Raw genomic sequence first — 20,023 nt, 5'->3', positions numbered from 1 at the left:
TACTGTGCTGTATTGATTCTCCCCCCCCACCCCCACCCCTACAGACCACATGGTAACAACTGAAGATGGCATTGATGAACATATTTACATTTTAAAAATCAGGTGTACTTAAATGCAACAGGATGCACATAGAGTGTGCAGCGAGTGAGACGCCAGGTGTCTCTGTCTCTACAGCAGACATGTACGGGCTACGAGCATCCAAAACCCAGGCGTGCTGCTTTGATGTTATAGTTATATGTTATTAGATATGAGTGGTTGGGATAGTATGGTTATTAACAGAGGGTTTTGTTTCGTCAGGTTACCGCTCTGTACCGCTAAAGAACGGCTACAATGAAAACTTAGAGTTAGCCTCGCTGCTGGTCTACATCAACGTCCAACAAGCAGTGGTGAGTAAAAAAATGGAAATTATTGTTTTTATTTGACATCACTCTGAGAGATCATTGAGTTTATCAAAAAACAGACTTGTGAACGAAGAACGAAGCGCAAGTATATTACTGTTAATTTTTTATTCAGCATTTTCTCTCTCTACCTTTTTCTTTTTCTATTTTGATTTTATCTTTCAACTTTTGGTTGTTAATGGGTAGACCTGATTTTGTGCAGAGATCTGTCATGTAATAATAATAATAATGTATACTTTATGTATTGCTATCATTGCTATCAGCTACAAGTATGGACTGGTAGCTGGAGAGATGCCAGTTCACCTACTGGGCACTGCCACAGTGTTTTGAGCAAGGTGACCCCCCCAGCACAGCCCCCCCCCCCCCCCCCCCCCCCCCCACTCTGACATCACTCCATCCTGAGCATGTGTGTGATGTCAGGCCTGTGGTGGATTGATTACTAACAAACAGAATGCAAGTGGTAATTTCCCCACTGGGGTCTAATAAAAGTATAAATTATTATGAAAATTGTCCTTCAGAAAGCAGAGGAGGAGCTGTACTCGTCCTCCAGCCAGCTGAGGAAGAAGCAGGCGGAGGTCAGCAGCGAGCTTTTCCTGTACGACACGCACACCCCCAATCAGCGCTCCACCCTCCCCCGCCAACACAACCCGCTGGTGAGGGAGGGCAGCACTGGCGAGAACCACAGGTGAGCCTAACTCAGCTTCGTCCGTGGTTCTTCACCAAGACACACTCCACATTCTAGTAGACCCCAAGAGTACAAACATGACGCTGGAAAGGAGCCTAATGGGCGCTCTTCAGGTCCCTCGTTATTTCCGCTGTTTTCTTTGTGCCCCAGGACAAAAGAAAAGAAGATTAACAACAGTAAGTTCTACTCGTGAGGACTCAGCAGACCTCAGCGGGGGACGAATGCTGACTAGAACATCAGCTCTAGGTGCTGAGTCACGGGATTGGGGTTTGTGCAGTTAAGAGTTTTCCTAACTGTGACATGTTATCATTTTTAATTTTCATGCCAAAAATACTTTTCTATTTATTTAAGATTAAGAAACATGTGGTCTTAATATTTCCTCAAATATGGAAATATTGGAACATTCAATTCAATTCAGTTTTATTTATAGTATCAATTCATAACATGGGGGGGGGGGGGGGGAGCAGGTTGAGGGAAGTTGAATGGTGTAAGTCCTTTATAACAGATCAGATGCAAGGTTGTAACATTTCTGTGAGTCTGGGTCCAACTGCATCCCGTCCCAGGAGGACAGCGCTGATACTCAGATATTTATTTTCCATCCATTCCAGTAATAGTTCCAGTGCAGACGCTTCCTCTGCCACAGAGCTTGTGTTGCATGTTTCTTTTATTTTTTTGTATTTCAAACCCTGTTTTGCTGTGCAGATTCACCAGTGTGGCATTATTTCCTCTGTGTGGCATATTTTTGAAAGTGAAGTCAGATTTGTGACAACAGGTGATGTAATGAGAGCATTTTTGATGGATTTAATTTGAAGCCAGATGATGTCTGTAGCTTTCCTCTATTTCTCTGAGACCTTCTTAAGCATTGAGTCAATAAAGTATGCTTGTTGAACTGTACCCTTTATCTCTGATTTATCTTTATTTCTTAGTGCTGTGTTGGAATGTATTCATTTTGATATGATTCATGTATTTATGCTGTAAACATTAAGACATATTAGTTGGAGTAAAATTAGTCATTTAATAAAATTAGAAACATTTTTCACTGTTTCCGTCCCATTTGTGGTGAAAGCGATTCTTTATGACAGGCCCTGTCTTAGTATAGCTATCCCGTCAATGTGAACTACTTCTATACTTAAAGATATGTTATATACATGCCGAGCTGGAAGGAACGTTAAAACTACAACATTTTTCAACATTAGACAGTTGCTGGGTTCTAGTTCAGAATCCTAGATCCAGCTAGCCTGAGTTTGTTTTAGAACATATTGGGTTTTAGAACATATTTGAGTTCTGAGCTTTACATGTTAGACATGTTAGTCTCATGAGGACTGAACCCACAACCCTGAGTTTCTAAACCATCAATGCATTCCTCTGCCCCAAGTCCACTTCTCTTAGGACCGTTCCCCTGACTTTTTTGACTTTTTTTTACATTCTGTACTATTACCTTTGTCGACATACAATACTATGTCTTTATTGCTGAATTTTTTTTTACATTCTATACTGTGACTTTTATGACTTTTTTTCAACATAATATACAATTACTTTTTATCACTTTTTTTGACACGCTATACTATGATTGCTTTTGACATTTTATACTATGACTTTTTAATTCTATTTCTTGACATACTATACTGTGACTTTTTTCGACATCCTATACTATTACTTTTTAATCACTTTTTTCGGCATGCTATACTATGATTTTTTTTGACACACTATACTATGACTTTTTTATTAATTTTTTCGACATACTGTGACTTTTTATGATTTTTCTTGCCTTATTATACTGTGCCTTTTTTCGAACAAAGCTGTTGTATTGCTGCAGTTCAGGTTGTCACCGTTAGGGGTCACCCTGTCTCGGTCTTATTTCTGTAGAGAACATGCTATCATGCTATCTCATGACAGGCCATACCAAACTGTTGTATTGCTGCAGTTTAGTTTATTACCATTAGGAGTCGCCCTGTCTATTGGTTTCGTACCCAGTCAGGATGGCCGAGCGGTCTAAGGCGCTGCGTTCAGGTCGCAGTCTCCTCTGGAGGCGTGGGTTCGAATCCCACTTCTGACAGTAACGTTTTGATTGAGCTTGAGTGTAAACACTGTACTTGTGTCTCTAGCATAGTCTACATGCACATAAACCATTGTACTGTTACAATAAATATAGCCGTCATGGGTGAAAATTTAACTTTACAAAAACCTTTCATGAACCACCTCAAATGCAAATGAGTCTGATAGGTTTGCATATACCAGTAAGAGTAAAAATAATAAAAAGTTGTCTGACAAACTTTTGGTATGGTGCAATCAGTTTTGCATAACCAGACATATCTCCACAGGGCTGTGTCAGTACTGGACTATGATTGTGCAGATTTCATAAGAGAAGTAGAACATTTCTGGAGCTTGGTGGAAAGATGAATAATCTTCAGAGGCATTTTGAAAAGTAACTTCACATTTTAATTTCTCTTCAGAATCAGAAATACTTTATTGGTCCCTACACAAGCGTGTAGGAGATGGGTGCCTTGTTTAGTCTGCAGCTGAAATATGTACTGTATAAATAATTACTGTTATTTTTATGTACCAAAGGGGTGTGAACATGTAAAATGTACTTGCTGCATTTATTTTCTCTTTTAGTGCTTCAACCCAGAGAGAGCCTTCTACTCAAACGGGCTCTACTGGGTCCAGCCCAGGAAAAAGGAACCCTCAGCTCCGGGCCTCAGCTCCGGGCCTCAGCTCCGGGCCTCAGCTCCGGGCCTCAGCTCCAGGCGTTACAGCAGCTGAACTAACCTGGATGCTAAGCAGGCTGGCGTGTTCAGGGGGAGGGTTCTGTGCATGTTTTCAGCATGGTGTCATTTTCTTATACTGCCAAACCCGACTCCAGTAGTGGGGGGGAGAAGTAGAGAGAGAAAGGGAGAGAGCAATGAAGACAATATGAAAGGTGCATTAGTGTTGTGTTCTGTTGCCGTTGTCCAGGTATTTAACTGTACCCGGGTCACTAAAACTGCACCGAGGAGCAACACACTGCAACACACTGCAGAAGGTCCACATAGATGGATTACAATAATAGATAAGGGCCAAAACAATCTTTCTGATATATCAGATTGATCTTAACTATTTACAAGTTGTCAGTGTGCTTCTGTACAATATCACCAAAACAAATCCCAATTCCTGAACTTGACGTAGAAGTGATGCGGCCTCTGAGAGAAGGAAATAAAGCCAGGAAGCCTTTAGAGAAGAGGCCGTTATAATAAATAAAAGAATGGGATAGAAACCGTTTTCACATTTTCTTTCGATATTGAACCCTTAAACCTGACAGCCCAGTAAATTACTTTTTAAAATAGAAATTACTCATTTAAATTTTTAATTTAATTTCAGTAGAAACCATGAATCTTGCTTGAAATTATACTATGGATATTGATTTTTCTAAAAGAAATATTTATTATTTATATAAGTTTTGTTGTTGTTTGGAGTTCAATGTATACACACACACACACACACACACAATCACTTCTAATTTAGTTAGCAAAGCATGACTTTATTGACCAAATCTGATCATATGTATGGTTGGATTATAGCCCCTGATTTATGCTGATATTGTTATGAAATGGCACTAAACCAACGTGCAGCATCCTGTAGAAGTGGTAATGACTGGAATAATCTGTGTGGTGATTACTGGAGTTAGGGTTGGAACCTGATTTTAGAAGAACAAACACACCCAGACACAGCTGAAACATATTCACAGACATTTTATTTTTGATTGAAATTATTTCACATCATAGTTGTTATTTTTCCTGTTGAAGATCTTTTGAATTTTTATTACAACAGCCACAGAGCAGCAGCAATAATAATAATAATAATAATAATAATCATAACCAAGCGGGAGAAGCAGATCAATGCGGAGAAAGACTGAAAACAGAGAGAAACATGATGGGTGCCCTTTCCCAGCTGCCAAAAAATATTTTTACTAATAAGGAATTCTGGGAAATAGAGTTTTGTCAGATTTGTCGGGCTGTGTCACAGCTGACCCTCTCCTTCCGTAATAAGTAAAGCCTGGAGCACAGCTGCACACATCTGGGACATGGGAGAAACTCTAAACTATAGCCAACATGGGGGGTGGGGGGGGGGCACAGGGAGCGCCACAGGAAACAGAACACGTTCTACAGCAGCACAGAAACCTTCCACGTGGGTGGGACAAGCAGCAGCTCATCACGGCCTACAAACTGTAGCATGAGTTCAGTGACCCGGTCCGGTCCCCCCCCAGGAAAAATGTTTCATGCCAAACTGGATGAGGAGATTAACGCCAGCAGTAAGTTCGCTTATCTTAGCATTAGGACTGGAAACAGGCTTTGTCTGAAAGTAGTCTGGCACGTCCAGACCGTCCTCCACAGCCCCGCGGAGGAAGGTCTGCCTAGTCCACACCACATTCCTGGATCTGCTCTGGCACTTTTTAAACTAATAGGAGTGGGGGAATAAAATTGATGCAGCATAATATCTGGATATTTTTTCAGTGCCCGTACGTAGTAGTAAGTATAGATCTATTAATAAATATGTGGTGGTCAGTTTGTCCCATTCTGCAGCAATCAAATTAAAGTGAGATGAACAAACAGAGAAATGTTTCTTTTTACATAATTTGACATAATTTCCTTTTGGGGACATCATTTGAAATTGGGAAACAAGTTGGAAAAAAGGTTACAAATTGCAATACTTCAAAGAATATTGCAATGTGTTTTAAATCACAACAATATAGTATTATGACATAAGTATCGGGATGACGTCGTATTGTGAGGCCTGTTAACCAATCACAATCATCCTGGGCGGCGCTAAGCAGCGGACGCAGCCCAATCACGTGACTGTCGCAACGCAAAGAACAAGTTCCAAGGTAACCTTACCAGCACCTCTAAATCACACACACACACACACACACTCACACACACACACACACACATTCCAGGGCTCGCGTGCCGGGCTGTTCCTTGGATTGGTGCATTGACTTCCTGAGCCTTGTCATCACTGTGAGGTTACCAGGCAACCAGACTATTTTTTTACATTTTTTTTTTTTTTTTTTAAACAAAACAGGACATAATTTGGTAGTTTTAGAGATGCGGATAGGATTTGGTTAGCTTGGGACAGTTTCCAATCTTTCTTCTAAGCTAAGCTAAGCTAAGCTAAGCTAAGCGGATGCTGACTGTAGCTTCATATTAAATGGATATGGACATGACATTAGAAATCTCAGCAGTCTTTCAGCCTATTTTTATTTCTAGCCTATTTTCCTAAATGTCAAACTATTGTTCTAAAACATCGGGGATAGAACCAAAGTACAGTAAAGTGATGATTTGATGACGGTCAGTCAGTGTGGTCCACCTGTGATATGATTATCTGGCAGCATTATTATTTCATAAATGAAAACAGACAAACGTAACGATTAAATCTCAGCTAGGAGTAGCATCAGTCCAACAGTACCAGTATTGGCTTTATCGACCAATAGGATCCGTCGGGACATATGGGCAGATCCTGGCAACAACCAATCAGAAAATCTTTAAATGGGATCTCTCCATTTCAGTCCTTAACCTCAGTGAGATAGTGATCAGACCCTTTATCATATTTCAGACCTTTTATAAAACAAAATTACAAAATAAAATACCAGATGAGGCAGCGACATGTACATGCAAAAAATGAAACAACGAGGACACAGGAAACAAACGTTGGATTAAAGTGATCAAATCAAAGATGTCGGAAACTTGAAAGACATGAAAACAGAATTTGTTAGATTACAGTGCACTTTGTGTGAAAAAACAACAACCACACATCGAGAAGATGAAGGCAACAGCAGCCTGCCGACGAGGGAGGCCCAGAGAAACAGAGAACAGGATGACGAAGACAAAACGGGGACAGTTCAAAATGGTTCAAAGAGAAGACGCCTATGTACAATCGTATATACATCATACAGGATATGAAAGAGAGCATGAGGTCCTAAAGCCAAGCCCAAAGACGGCTGTGCACAGACCGGGTCTACAGGCCAAACCGTCATGGCACCCAATAAATAGGAAACAGAGCATCTGATAGTGGACGGCGTCTTGTCCTCCGCTGCAGCTCCTGCCTCGACACTCCAAACATCTGGAGCATTCTGGGGGTCGACTCGAATAAATAAAATGGATGGATGCAGTCAGAACGAGGTCGACTGGAAAAGAAGGGTGGAAATCGGACTTGTCTTGTGTTTCCAACCCCCACCCACAGCTACCCAGAGAGCAAGAAGAGACGCGGACAGACGGGAAGTGAATCAGGGCCGAAACCCACGGCAACATGTTAAGGGAATGTAGATGGGGCAAATGTGGCAGAAAGGTGCCCGTTCCCCCCGATCTTTTGTCCCTTATAGCCCATTGTAAAAGAATATGTACAATAATTCAGTTCCATCCTGTGATGAGAATGATTCATCAGCCTGAATGTGTCCCCATGTATTATGGCCTAATAGAAATACAGCAGGACAATTCAAATAGGCGGTGTGACGGATAAGAAAGATAACAGTAGGCCTCCACAGCTCCACTTTACCCTGACCTCAGCAGGGGGTGGGGGTCAGTGTCCACAGGCAGGGCGGGACAGGTTCCACGTGATACACCGAGCAGAACTGAAACCCCACTCGGGTTGGCCTGAAGAAACAAGTGTGCACAAAACCAAAAAACTCAATCCGATGACGATGTTTGGCATGTGTCCTTTCTGCTTTTCAGAAACCGTCTTATAAAGAGCCAAATATAGCGGAGGACATGAAAATATCCAACTGTCAGCTGGTGATGGGTCTTGTTTCCAGGTCCACCTTTAGAAGGCCTGCAGTCCCCTCCACAGGTCTCCGGCACCACCATGGCATGGTACACAGACATCCAGGTCTGGTGGCCTTCTTGGTTGGCAAAAAAAAAAAGTTAAAAAATAAGACAACAGGGCCTGTGTACTTCATTACTGTCAGGACCTAATCCAGGAGAGATAAAGGAGGATTTTAAAGACACAAATTATAAATATTCGGCAGTCCCAGACCGCCCAGCTACTGCTACACAACTGTCTTATTAAATAGTAACGGGAGATCCTCAGTATGTACACTGAAAACGAATGAAAAAGGAAACAAATGTTCCCATCGCTGTTTAGCAGAGTTCCCGCAATGTTTCTGAAATGTCATCACTGGGGTTATCTTCATACATATGTCTTTATTTAGAAACACACAATATATGAAAGCACAGATGTCTGGAAAAATATGTCCATTCAAGTTGATAAAAACCTTTTTTTTTCTTCCATTTTGTGTGTGTGTGTGTGTGTGTGTGTGTGTGTGTGTGTGTGTGTGTGTGTGTGCGCGCGCATGTGTGTGTGTGTGTGTGTGAAAGAACATGTCATGTAAGTGGAATAGGCACAGTCTTGCAACTCTTCTTTTCTCAGAGGTAGCACCTCATTTTCCCAAATGAAAGACTTGAAGAGACCAGAATCGGAACCTGAAAACCAAAGTCAGAGAGGCCGATTCCGAGCGAGGACTGATGAAAGTCAACAGGTCAACGTGTCTGTTCTGGAGAGCTACATGGGCGATCATTTTGGAGAAGAACTGGAATGTGAGCTGCTGTGTCCAGGCCTTCAATCACACATGGGCTGGAGAGAGAAAAAGAGACGAGGGTTCAGGTTTTTCCACTCGACACAGACACAAAGAGGCGGGCTAGAGAGCTGGACTTAGACCCAATCTGAAAACTGAGGGACCATATATGAAAGACGGGGGCAAAAGACGCAGAAAGACGGAGAAAAGTGTCCCTTATGTCTAATATAACGGCTCCTTGCATGTCCTCTAATCATACGGTTCCCAGAGGGTAAGGGGAGCGGCGAGGTCCACAAAGATGTCTCATTTAGAAAACAAAAAAGTGATGCGGGTGAGACAGTTGTCTCTACAGGCGTTGATGATGATGATGATGAAGGCTGCTTCTCTGATGCACGTGTCAGAGATGTTCTTGTTACATCCGGTGATCCTCGCGCTGGGATGAGGTCAGCGTTCCTGGCCAAATGATGGCCGACGATGGAGGTGACATCACTACACAGTTGTCATGTACTGTATCTGAGCCTGTGTGCGGTGTGTGTGTGTGTGTGTGTGTGTCTGGTTATGGGTGAGGGTTGTGGTTGAGCGTGGTTGATCACCAGGCCTCGGTGTACCGAACATCCACGTCTTTCAGGTTGGGCAGTTTGGCCTGCAGAGAGAGGAGGGAAGCTGCATCAACATCTGGAAATATGCATCTGCACTTTGGAGATTTTGCATGCATCGTAGTCAGGCACCTGGCTTTGGTTAGTCAACACTGATATATAACCCCCCCCCCTTTGGACACTTTGGGGTAGCAGAACAAGCTGGTAACAGGACCTCCAGGAGACAAGGAGCCACATTAGAACTTATTTTGAGTGTTGGCCAAAACAGCAAAAGGATGCATTTTAATATAGTTTGTACTATCTATTGTTTTATCTACTTCATCTTTTTAACCTAATCTAACTTTACTTCTACTTAATGTTTTCATTTCTTGCACTGTTACTTTACACATTTATGGACTCGCTATTTTCTCACTTTTATTTTTGTCTTGAAGTTGACTGTGAGCAAGTGCAACTGAACAACGTCCCTGAGGGGATCAATTAGGTATTCGGATTCTGAAATCAGTATTGAGCAAGTAAGCGATTTGCAGTTGGTATGAGTTGTCTTGCAGTGTTACCTTGAGGTCCTCGTATGTGTCAGCTGTGAGCTTGGTGCTGTTCATGTTCAGACTGCACAGACTCTTCATGGCTGGAACAGGCAAACAGCGACAGTTAGCCCCCATTACCGTGTACATTCCCAACCAGCTGACTCTGTAAACGAGGGGGATGGGAGCTGTGCTGATCCAGGCTCCAGAGCACCTTGGCAGGTGTCCCGGAGGTGACCTGGCGCCTCTCCAGCTACCAGTCCACATTCTGCGAGTACAACCAAGCCTTCACACCCTCAACACAGGTAACATGCTGACTCTGAGCATGTCCTTGTATTCTTAGTTAATATAAGACTGATCATTTTCAATTCAATTTTATTTATATCGAGGACCCAACAATTCCTTAATGCAGTGATGTGATTTTGTGTGTGTTTTCTTACAACTGAGAGCCAGCAGACCAGCATCAGTGACGGGAGTCTCACACAGGTTCAGAACCTGAAGACAGGCCAGATGCTCCGATAACAACCTTAACCCTGCATCCCCAAACTGAGGAAGGAAAAATAGAAAAAGATGGAACATGTGTTAGACATCTATTGGATCACAAGTGATTCCATTCATCTCAAGCAGGCTAGACTACTGGAGGGCTTTTCTGCAGGATTATCCAAACAGCTGCTCCTAAATGTCCTTACATGTCCACAGACAGTCCATTAGAACACATTACCCCAGTACTCAAATCACTTCACTGGCTCCCAGTACAATGCTGAATCAGTTTCAAAATCCTGCTAATGGTCTATTCCAGGGGTCTTCAAGGTTTTTTAAGGCCAGGGACCACTCAGCTGAAAGAGAGACCACTACTGCATTTAACAATATTAATACATTTTATGTGTATAGCCTTATTTTATTTTACAGTTAAACCATGGTAAGTACAATTAAAGCAGACGAGGAAATAAAACACAAAACCAAAATGATGATGCTTACACTGTATTCTAATTTCTATTTATGCTTTGTTTTTCCTGATTAACAATTTTTTTAACAACATACAAACATACAATGAGCAACAAGTACACCCCCCCCCCTTCCTTTGCCATCACAACCCATCAAAGACAGAAATCAACAACTACAATATTCAAGACCATGCAACAAAATAATAACAAAATAGCCAATAAACCAAACAAACATATGTATAAATGAGAACACCATAAACCCATCAGGCAGGTCCCCCCCCCAGCACACAGCTTCTTAGGAGCCTTCCAGAAAGCTCAGCTACTTTCCCCATTTTCTATTATAGACATCCAATCTGGTAACTGTTTTATATGACATCCCCCGCCCCCCCCCCCCCCCCCCCTCCCAGCCATTGTTGAGCCCACTCCTGGATTGACAGCCCCCCTTCATTCTTCCTTCTTCTTAAACAATCTGTTTGGCTATCATTAACTAGTCTGGACCCAGCTTCTTATGTGCTGATGGTCCCGTTTAGGACTGACCCACCTCCCTGAACAAATAATCTTGGGCTGAATGGAACCTGGGGCCCTGCAGTCTAAGGCTATCTAGATTATCACGTATTGTTTATGCTGTTTTTGTGCAACGATAGGTGCTATATAAATTAAATTGCCATTGCCATTCCTAGTGTGTGTCGGGGCTGTGTCCCGTGCGGGTGCGTACCTGTGTGGACCACAGGTTGAGCTGTTTGAGTGAAGGCAGCTTGATGAGCTGCTCGGCACAGGCACTGGTGACGTTGGTGAAGGCCAGGCTCAGGTTCTCCAAATTCCCAAAAGAACCTGAACTCAACAGGCGGGCAAGGTCTGCATCCTAAATGAGGAAAACATACCACTCAATATTGAAATAGTAAACCCAAGTATGATACTTGATGTTGGTCAGGACGGATACAACTCTTCATCATCAGTGTGATCTCACCGTGGACTTTGAAGGCAGAGTCAGCCGGGTGGGGCCTCCTTTCCGTTGCTAAGAAGAAGAAAGACAAAAAAAGATGGCGTCTGAGGCTCAATGTCTTGCAGGAACCTTTTCAGACAGTAGATGGTGTGTGTGAGCAGATGCATGTGTGCTGCGTTCATGTCACATTAAGGGGAAAAAGACGTGAGGTCTCTGACAAAAAATAATAACACCATGATGTTCCAGGAACTCTCTCACTGCATTAGAGAGAAACGTGGACTCTTCTAATGCTTGCAAGTTCTTTCCTTATTTTCTTCTATGTTTTCAGAAAGAGATTTTTAGAGGATATTTCAACTGCACAGGCAAAACTGAATCCTTAATATAACCATTACAAACTCGTTAAAAAAAGTCATAAATTATAATTTGTGAGAGATTTATGACTTTAATTAATGTTATTATTGTAAATGCCAAACGATTTTCATAGATTTAGACTTTAGACTATTTTTAAAGGCACAGTCCTGATTTTGTTTCAGTGCCTAGTAGTGCCCCTTAAATCCAAAATGTCCTCGCAAATGAATTCGGGGCCACTATTATGTCAGAATGCAGAAAAAAAATGGATCTACTGGACATAGTGGTAGGATAAATACAATACACTGTTGGGAACGGAATTAAGAAATGGCCGTCATCAGGAACAGTGGAAGTTAAAGATCTGGAAGACCAAGAACAATATCAGACAGAACAGCTAGTAGGACTAGGAAAAAAGCAAGTCCAGACCCCCGTTAGACTGCCCGGTCCATCCAGAAAGACCTGGAGACACTGGAGTTGGTCTACACCATTCCACTATAAAGAGATACTCGGACAGACATGGTCTTCATGGAAGAGTCATCAGAAGAAAACCTCTTCTACGTCCTCACCACAAAAATCATGAACATATAGACAAGCCTGATGCATTGTGGGAACAAGTTCTGTGGACCGATGAGGTTGAAGTCCGAATGAGCAAAGGTACACTTTTGCAGACGCCATTTTTTTGTTTCCTTTTATTCTGAAAGTGTAACTTTTTGTGACATATAATACGAATGTCTAATCTGTCACTTGATGCCTTTTGGAGATTTTTCCATCTTTTCATGGCTTCTTTATGCACGTTAATTCAAATTTTTACCTGGGGGGCCCAAACTTTTGAGCCCCACTGTATATACACAGCTGCTTAACATTTTGCTCGTGGGGAAATTACTAGAATTATTGGGTCTTTGTAGTGTGGTCTAGACTTGCTCTACCTGCAAAGTGTGTGTGTGTGTGTGTGTGTGTGTGTGTGTGTGAGAGAGAGAGAGAGAGAGTAACTCACCAGCTCTTTGAGCTCTCTCTGCCGGTCGCAGAGCTGCTCGTACATGCGGAGGCCCACCTGGGTGCTCTCCAGGGTGGAGATGATCTGCAGCTGGGTGTCTTTATTCTCAATGATGTTGTACTCCAGCATCAGACACAGGATCTGGACACACATGCCAACAATTACAACGTAAAGGGTCACTCCACGGATTTAATATGTGATGCTCAGTTCATTTTTTATGAGGAGTACTACTAAGCCTTCATTTTGTACACTTAAAATGTTGTGATATAAGCCGTTACAGTCTTCAACCACACTCTCACAAGTATTTTTGTATTTCTTCAATGTATTTTCTTTTTGATGTTCTGTGAAACAAATACTCTAAAACATTTGTATAATGTCTTCTGTGGCTCGGGAGGACAAAATAACCCTGATGATGTCCCAGTGATTTCATCAGGGTTATCTAGACTCGAGCTTGAAGGCTACACATTGATACTAGGATGCTCGTGTTTCAAACTGGGGGTTGAGCCAGTAGTACAATTATGTACTGTACACAGACAACACGTGCAAACAAATGGCTTCACATAAAACAAGAATACATTGTTTTATAAAGTAAACACCCACATGTAGAAGGATAACTAGTGTTTTTTTTCAACCTAGGCCATATTCTCCCAGGTTCTGTGTCTGAGTGACTGATGGGACAGAAGTCTCTGACGTGGTCCAGTATCAAGAGAGATCTCTGCAGTCTGCAGTGGACAAACAAGCTCCACTGGAAGTTAACGGGACAATTGTCCAGCTTGTGTTTACCTTCACAAAGTGCTCGTTTTGCCGCTGACAGACTCAGATTAATATTATTCTAAGTGTCTGTGTTGGGTCTTTCCACTTTTCCAACCATCAAAACTCTAAATAAACACATAATTAACAGATTTACATGTAAAAATCTGTTGGCTCCATACACGCTATAAGTATTGTTTTTTTAAATGGAGTCTGGTGGGTTTAGTGCTAGAGACCTCCGAGCTGGTTCTGGTTAAACAGAAAGGTCTCAAAGAGGTGTTAAAGGTCTGTCTCTGTAGGGACCCTTTCCATAATGTTGTCAGACACTTAGATTAATAATCTGAGTCTGTCAGCAGCAACAACACAACCTTTAGTGGACCAAAACTGACAATGAACATTTGCCCCATAGGGTTCCATGGCAGCCCGGAGTCCTTCTTGATGTCCACTGTCTCAAACATCTCTCTCAGATCAGGCCGAGGATGATGGGAATGTCTTGCTGCTTGTTTTCTTCATTTCCAATCATGTCTCCGTCCGTACTACTATGTGCTAACGTTAGCGCCATCCAGCCGCACTGATTTACCACGAATAAATGTTTCTGAATCTGTCGAGTCATCTTGTAGTGGTGTGGAAGTTCCACGTATATATTCTAATCCAATTAGATTGAATTTGGTATTGACGATGTGAAAAATAATAACGGTAACTCCAGTGAAATTATTTGAAACTAAAGTAACGAGCCAATTATGTTAAATGTAAGGAGTAGAAAGTACCGATATTTGTGTTCAAATGTAAGGAGTAGAAGTAAAAAGTCGTCACAAAAAAATAGTAAAGTCAAAATATCTGAAAAATCTACTTGAGTACAGTAACAAAGTATCGCTGAGAATGGAAGACAATGTTCATTGACAAAATAATGCAAACATATACTTAGATGATGAGGGGAAAAAGATTCATTTAAACGGTTTTAGCAGGAGACGGCATCACAAAGGGAAAGGGGGGTGAAGGATTGTTGGGGGCCGTGTACCTCCACCATGGTCTGGTTCCCACGGAGGGCCAGCAGCATACAGGGCCCCAGCTTGTTTTCAGCCAGAGAGAGCAGGAACTTCTTGGTCTTATAGCAGGAGCCCATCAAGATATGAACCTGGAACAGGTGTTAGCAGCCACGCATTAATTACCCACGTTAATAGTTGAGGCAGAGCTACGGCATATGGAGAAAATTAAATAACAGAATATTTTTGACCAAATACCACAATATTGATATTGCGGCGATATTGTAGAGTTGTAAATTGGTGCTTTAACAAAATATTTACATAATGAGATTTTTGAAAAAGTATCAGCAGTAAAGTGGATATAATGGCTAAGTGGGTAAAGCTAAATAATAAAAGTCTGGTAAATAGAGCTGGTTATCGTTATAAATGCTTATACCGGACCCAAACCATACTTTTTTCCATAGCAATTTCATAAAATCCATTTTAACAAAAAGAAATTACAACATCACTACACAAACCCTTTATGATCCAGCTCCTCCTACATGAGCCCGGAGAGTTTTCCTGTGTGTCTCTACGACATTGAACATTAGCCAGCCAATCACAGACAATGCTAGCTCTTGGTAGAAAGACGCTGCATTCTTATTGGCTCAGTGACGCTGATGACAGGTAGTGACATTTGGTATTGAACGACGAGGCATTTTTCGACACTCGATACTAAGGAGTCAATTCGGTTCTATCCCTACGGGTAAGTTCTGAGAAGTACATCCCTTTACTGTAACCTTCTAAAACCAGGAAATATCATATAATATCATATAACAATATTATGATGTCCAACATCTAGCCTCATATATCAATATCCATGATAAAAATTATGAGCTGTGTGTCCATCCACTCACCATACTGGCAAACAGCTCTCCATCGTCATCACAGGCCACGCCCCCTGGACTGTAGAGCTGGAACCAGCCGTCTTTACCTGAACGCACACTGAGTAGGCAGGAATGGACCTGAACACACACACACACACACACACACACACACACACACACACACACACACACACACACACACACACACACACACACACACACACACACACACACACACACACACACACACACACACACACACACACACACACACGTTGGTGAATCTCAACTAACATCTCCAAAAAAAAACTTTCATTTTTTTAATAACTCTAGAGCTCACCTCCTGCCTCGGGTCCTCAGCAAACCTCTGAATAACATATTTCAGTTGCCTATGGAGACAGAAACATTAAGACACATGTTTCAGCTTCTTTTCAAACTGGAATTGAACTGAATATGTGAAGACAGTTTATGATGTTTGAGTTACGTACTTTGTGAATTTGGCATGTGCAAGGGCCCTGGAGAGAGGGAAGGCAGAGAGAGATGTTATAGCCCCAAAAAATAGGGAAATATGATAAAACGAACAATAAACTTCAAAAACCTGTTAAACAGTTAAACAAGTTGACAGCGATTAGCCTAATACTTTTCCCGAACACAAGAGAAAATAAGAGTTTACTTGCAAAACGCAATGAGCCAAATAATTGTTTTTTCTCGATTTCTCTGTTTTGGGATCATAAGGAGCCAAAATCTCAACTGCCAATAAAATTTCTATTTATTGCACAGCCATAGAGATTTCCCATTTACAGTGTATACAAGCATTTTCTAGAGTTCCCCTTTGGGCTACTAGTCATGGTGACATCACAGCAGCACACAGCAAGCTTCCCAGGTAGAGTATGCTGTACACAAAAACAGCTGATCCCTGTGGGGACTCACTACAGTCAGGTGTGGTGATACTAGATCAATATAAATGTATCAGACAAATGGAATCACTTTTTAATAAATTCCCTAAAATTCAGCTTACTCCAACTCTTAGTTGAAGCTTTATAAAAGTTGATATTTAAAATGTTTTTTAGTTTGATCTGAAAGTTTATGCTGTGTTCAAGCTATTACAGGAGCAAGTAAAATGATGTAAAAAAATAAAAACAAATTAACAATTTGACATTTTGGAAAATACGCTTATTTTCCTTTTTGCAAGAGTGGTATCAATGTTCTGGTCTAATTTTCTACTGTTAGTACAATAGTCCTTTCACTGTAAAACGGTCCAAGCATGAAGACATGAGATGAAAACTGTTTGCCTTCCTGTTGTATTCAGCGCATGTTAGATGTTATTTCTCTGTGTGTGTGTGTGTGTGTGTGTGTGTGTGTGTGTGTGTAGGACCCAGAGCCTGTTAGTGTCAGTGATGTACATGCACTGATGTAACTCATTATAATGCTCGGCTCCAGGGTGCTGGGGAGTATTGTTGCCTTTCCTAATGATGCCTGACGCCATCGACCAGGCAACAGCGGCGCAGGTGAGCAACAGGTGTGTCCCAGTGTTGGAGAAACAACAACTTTTCCGCCAGCCAACGCTAATGAAGCTCATTATCAGCCATCCAATTACAAGAAAGACTCGGGGCAGGTTAGAGCCAATTAAAATTGGCTCCCTTGGGGGAGAAAAGAAACCCCTTTGCAGGTTGTGACCCCCAGAGGTGTATTTAGGTACCTCATCCACGTCAGAAGCCAGGCCCTAGCAGGGCCCTCCTAGAAACATGTATCCGCCCCCAGAGAGAGGGATTTAAGGGACTCGAAGCAAACGATTTGAACCCCCTACCCTCTGGCAGGAGGCTGTGGTCCATCAGGACCAAAACCTTACGTCATATGTCTTCCCTCTGCAGTCAGCCTCACTGACAAGGCCCCGCACCCCCACTGACTCTTTAGATTAGGATCTTTTTTTGCAGGAGATAACATTTTAACACTCTGTACTTTAAACAACTGGCTGGTTCTAACTCAGTATATAATAATATATGTAATGATATAGAATAATCATTGGTTTGCTTTACATAACTCCTAACGACATGCTGCTGCCTAATGAATACTTTTACTTTAAAGTACGTTTTGCTGATACAACGCTTCACTTGCACTGTAGTAAGGTTTTGAATGCAGGACTTTAACTTGTAATAGATACATAATACATTATCAAACTGTGGTAGTAATACTATTACTTTTGTATAGGTTCTAAATACTTTTCCCACTAGGGAATGTTTAAAGTGAAAGACATGCAGAAGAGTACTTTTCTATTGATTTTTAAATCACCTAGTAGTGTTTGCAGTTTTCCTCTCAGGCCCCAACAACCACCACTAGAATTACAGGCAGCTTGAATGTTGCCTGAAATGGCAAAACAAGTCCATAAATCACCCAGTGCCAGAACGGCCTGACGTATAAGAGAACTAAGAGGCTGTTCAGGGCCCCATGGCTACCAGAGGGCCCCCTAAGAGCCCTTGAAAAGTCCCACAAGAGAGCATAAAACAATGCTGTGTGGCCCATCTGCTCACTCTGCATGTTACGCAAGTCTGTGCAAATCACGCAAAGGCCCCGCATCTCCCTGGTGTGTCACTGTTCCATAAGAGTGAATCGGAACTATCCGGGCACAAAAGAGAAAAAGATAACGTTAAAGTGAAATGCGAGGTTAGGGTTAGCGAATGACAGCAGCGCTGACTTGATGTGTTAGCTTGCAATGCATGTCCTCCAGTCGCTCTGTCTGTGTCTTGCTTGCTATCAGCCACTGCCAGGGCTAGGTTCTGTGACTCTGGCTGACTAAAGTGAGAGTGAAATACAACTATCCGTATGGCTTGATAACAGGCAACACTGTATTTCAAACTGCAGCTCAGAAAAGATAATCATGCGTCCATATGCACATGCACAAAATGAAACTCGCGCTTTCAGCAGCAACCTCTCCGGGGACCAGTGCAGCCAATGACATGGGGACGCTGGCACTCCTCAAAGGCCGCCAGGGAGGATCTAGCCTCTCAGTCAAGGTTTAGTTACAAATGCAATGTGGAAACCAATGGATTGACATTGACTATTGATTAAATATTGAAATTAAAATGTTAAATTTGCCAGGCATACTGGGCAGAATGGACACACATCTCTCAGTAAATAATATATAATATAATAATAATAAAAATAAAGTGTTCAGCCAAGCCATAGTATAAATAGTATGTTAGATCTGAAATTTTATTAAAGACAATCTGGGGAAGCCAGTTTGAATGGGCCACATGCAGCTGTGAAAATTTTATTGTATTCATAAAAAATATAAATAACATACAAAAAAAGAAAACAATATTCACTCATTTGCTTAATGTTTAAATTACACATTTTTATCTGACATTATTATTACACATTGTTATCTTTGCTCCCAAAAGCTTAATTATTGCAAGCACACAATAATACCCCCCCCCCCGTCTGTATTGTATGAACATGTGGTTTTTCATGTATGGTACACCTTTCTGCAAACCAATAGCCCTCTGGGGACAAAATAAAGTTGAAAATTGAAGTTGAAAGTTCTCTCATGTGAATTATGGCAGCTGGACACTCAGATGACACGGTTTACAGATTTTACTGAGTAAATGAATAAAATGCAACACCGAATCAAATGTGTGAATACTCACTCTTTAGGGAAGGGGATGGGCTGCAACAGGCTGGCAAGAGCAGGTCTCCAGTCATCGTAGTCCGATCTGACGGAGACAGACATGGAGAGAGTCAGTGTAACAAGGTAAAGAGGAGGGAGGAGCCTGGAGAACTGAGACTGGAGAACAAAAAGATGGAGGAGTTGAAACATGAGCAGCGCTGAGTTGGCATAGACCTACATGTTGATTTAACAGAAGCTATGGAGCAGCAAGTTACACTGTTGCATGCACGTACGCACGCACGCACACTCCGGGCTAGTTGTAGCACATTTTCAAAAATGAAAGCGTTAGAGCTGTAAACTCACAGCATCTGGAGGATGAGAGCGAAGCAGCCCAGCACTCTGTCGGCCTGCGCTGGGAGCTGGATGGACAGAGTGTTGACGGCCGGGCTGACCAGCAGACAGTCGATGAGGTTGGGTTCGCTGTCCCCCCCCGGCTGCTTGCCCTTCCGTCTGGTGTTGGCCGAGTTGTTGTTTCGCTCCAGCTCCACCAGGATCTCGCTGGAGTTGACGACAGATGGAGGAGGGGAGAGGGGCAGGGAGGGCGTCGGGGAGGAGATGGGAATTGTCGGGGCGGGGTTTGAAGGGGGGGCGGGCGGAGGTGGCTGAGGAGGACTGGAGTTGGTGGAGAGGGGTAAGAGGGTGGCGGGAGGGGGCGTTGGAGGGTCTGGGCGTAGCAGACGTAGCGGCATTGGGGGTTTGCGATCATTCTGCTGCTGACAGCCATTTCTGATCTCCTTCAGGCTGGGGGAGTTGTCCCGGCTGCAGGGGGGGGGGGTAATTGGACCACA

General features: G+C 42.4%; 2 protein-coding genes, 2 long non-coding RNA genes and 1 other non-coding gene across 8 annotated transcripts in view; 3 read left to right on the top strand and 2 right to left on the bottom strand.

Annotated features, from left to right (window-relative positions):
* The window catches only part of LOC116693374 (1-phosphatidylinositol 4,5-bisphosphate phosphodiesterase gamma-2), a 29,180-nt gene extending 27,698 nt beyond the window's left edge, over positions 1 to 1,482 (top strand). For both annotated transcript variants that reach the window (XM_032522299.1, XM_032522300.1), the window contains exons 31-33: positions 298 to 386; positions 917 to 1,083; positions 1,234 to 1,482. In XM_032522299.1, coding sequence (XP_032378190.1) covers positions 298 to 386; positions 917 to 1,083; positions 1,234 to 1,276 — 299 coding nt within the window. In that variant the 3' untranslated portion in view covers positions 1,277 to 1,482. The remainder of the gene's footprint in view (positions 1 to 297; positions 387 to 916; positions 1,084 to 1,233) is intronic.
* The window catches only part of LOC116693505 (uncharacterized), a 20,811-nt gene extending 16,712 nt beyond the window's left edge, over positions 1 to 4,099 (bottom strand). Inside the window, exon 1 of the long non-coding RNA XR_004332941.1 lies at positions 4,088 to 4,099. This is a non-coding gene — a long non-coding RNA (uncharacterized LOC116693505). The remainder of the gene's footprint in view (positions 1 to 4,087) is intronic.
* trnal-cag (transfer RNA leucine (anticodon CAG)) lies at positions 3,057 to 3,139 on the top strand. Its single transcript has one exon. It is a non-coding gene; the product is annotated as a tRNA-Leu (tRNA).
* Positions 4,100 to 4,796: 697 nt separating the features above from the next.
* Positions 4,797 to 20,023, bottom strand: part of LOC116693384 (C-Maf-inducing protein) — a 48,896-nt gene continuing 33,669 nt past the window's right edge. Inside the window, exons 10-22 of one of the 3 annotated variants that reach the window (XM_032522316.1) lie at positions 19,539 to 19,994; positions 19,216 to 19,281; positions 16,060 to 16,086; positions 15,912 to 15,960; positions 15,602 to 15,709; positions 14,741 to 14,857; positions 12,973 to 13,113; positions 11,655 to 11,702; positions 11,403 to 11,549; positions 10,184 to 10,289; positions 9,777 to 9,847; positions 9,180 to 9,269; positions 4,797 to 8,397 (exon numbers count right to left, since the gene is read on the bottom strand). In XM_032522316.1, coding sequence (XP_032378207.1) covers positions 9,216 to 9,269; positions 9,777 to 9,847; positions 10,184 to 10,289; positions 11,403 to 11,549; positions 11,655 to 11,702; positions 12,973 to 13,113; positions 14,741 to 14,857; positions 15,602 to 15,709; positions 15,912 to 15,960; positions 16,060 to 16,086; positions 19,216 to 19,281; positions 19,539 to 19,994 — 1,390 coding nt within the window. In that variant the 3' untranslated portion in view covers positions 4,797 to 8,397; positions 9,180 to 9,215. Of the gene's footprint in view, positions 9,270 to 9,776; positions 9,848 to 10,183; positions 10,290 to 11,402; positions 11,550 to 11,654; positions 11,703 to 12,972; positions 13,114 to 14,740; positions 14,858 to 15,601; positions 15,710 to 15,911; positions 15,961 to 16,059; positions 16,087 to 19,215; positions 19,282 to 19,538; positions 19,995 to 20,023 lie in introns of all 3 variants that reach the window. The other 2 variants (XM_032522318.1, XM_032522315.1) reach the window with 2 other exon arrangements.
* The window catches only part of LOC116693507 (uncharacterized), a 15,499-nt gene continuing 10,444 nt past the window's right edge, over positions 14,969 to 20,023 (top strand). Inside the window, exon 1 of the long non-coding RNA XR_004332943.1 lies at positions 14,969 to 15,100. This is a non-coding gene — a long non-coding RNA (uncharacterized LOC116693507). The remainder of the gene's footprint in view (positions 15,101 to 20,023) is intronic.

This window comes from Etheostoma spectabile, chromosome 8 (assembly GCF_008692095.1).
Source record: "Etheostoma spectabile isolate EspeVRDwgs_2016 chromosome 8, UIUC_Espe_1.0, whole genome shotgun sequence".
NCBI lineage: Eukaryota > Metazoa > Chordata > Actinopteri > Perciformes > Percidae > Etheostoma > Etheostoma spectabile.
The sequence above is the reverse complement of the archived record's forward strand: the minus strand, read 5'-3'. Positions and strand labels throughout refer to the sequence as shown.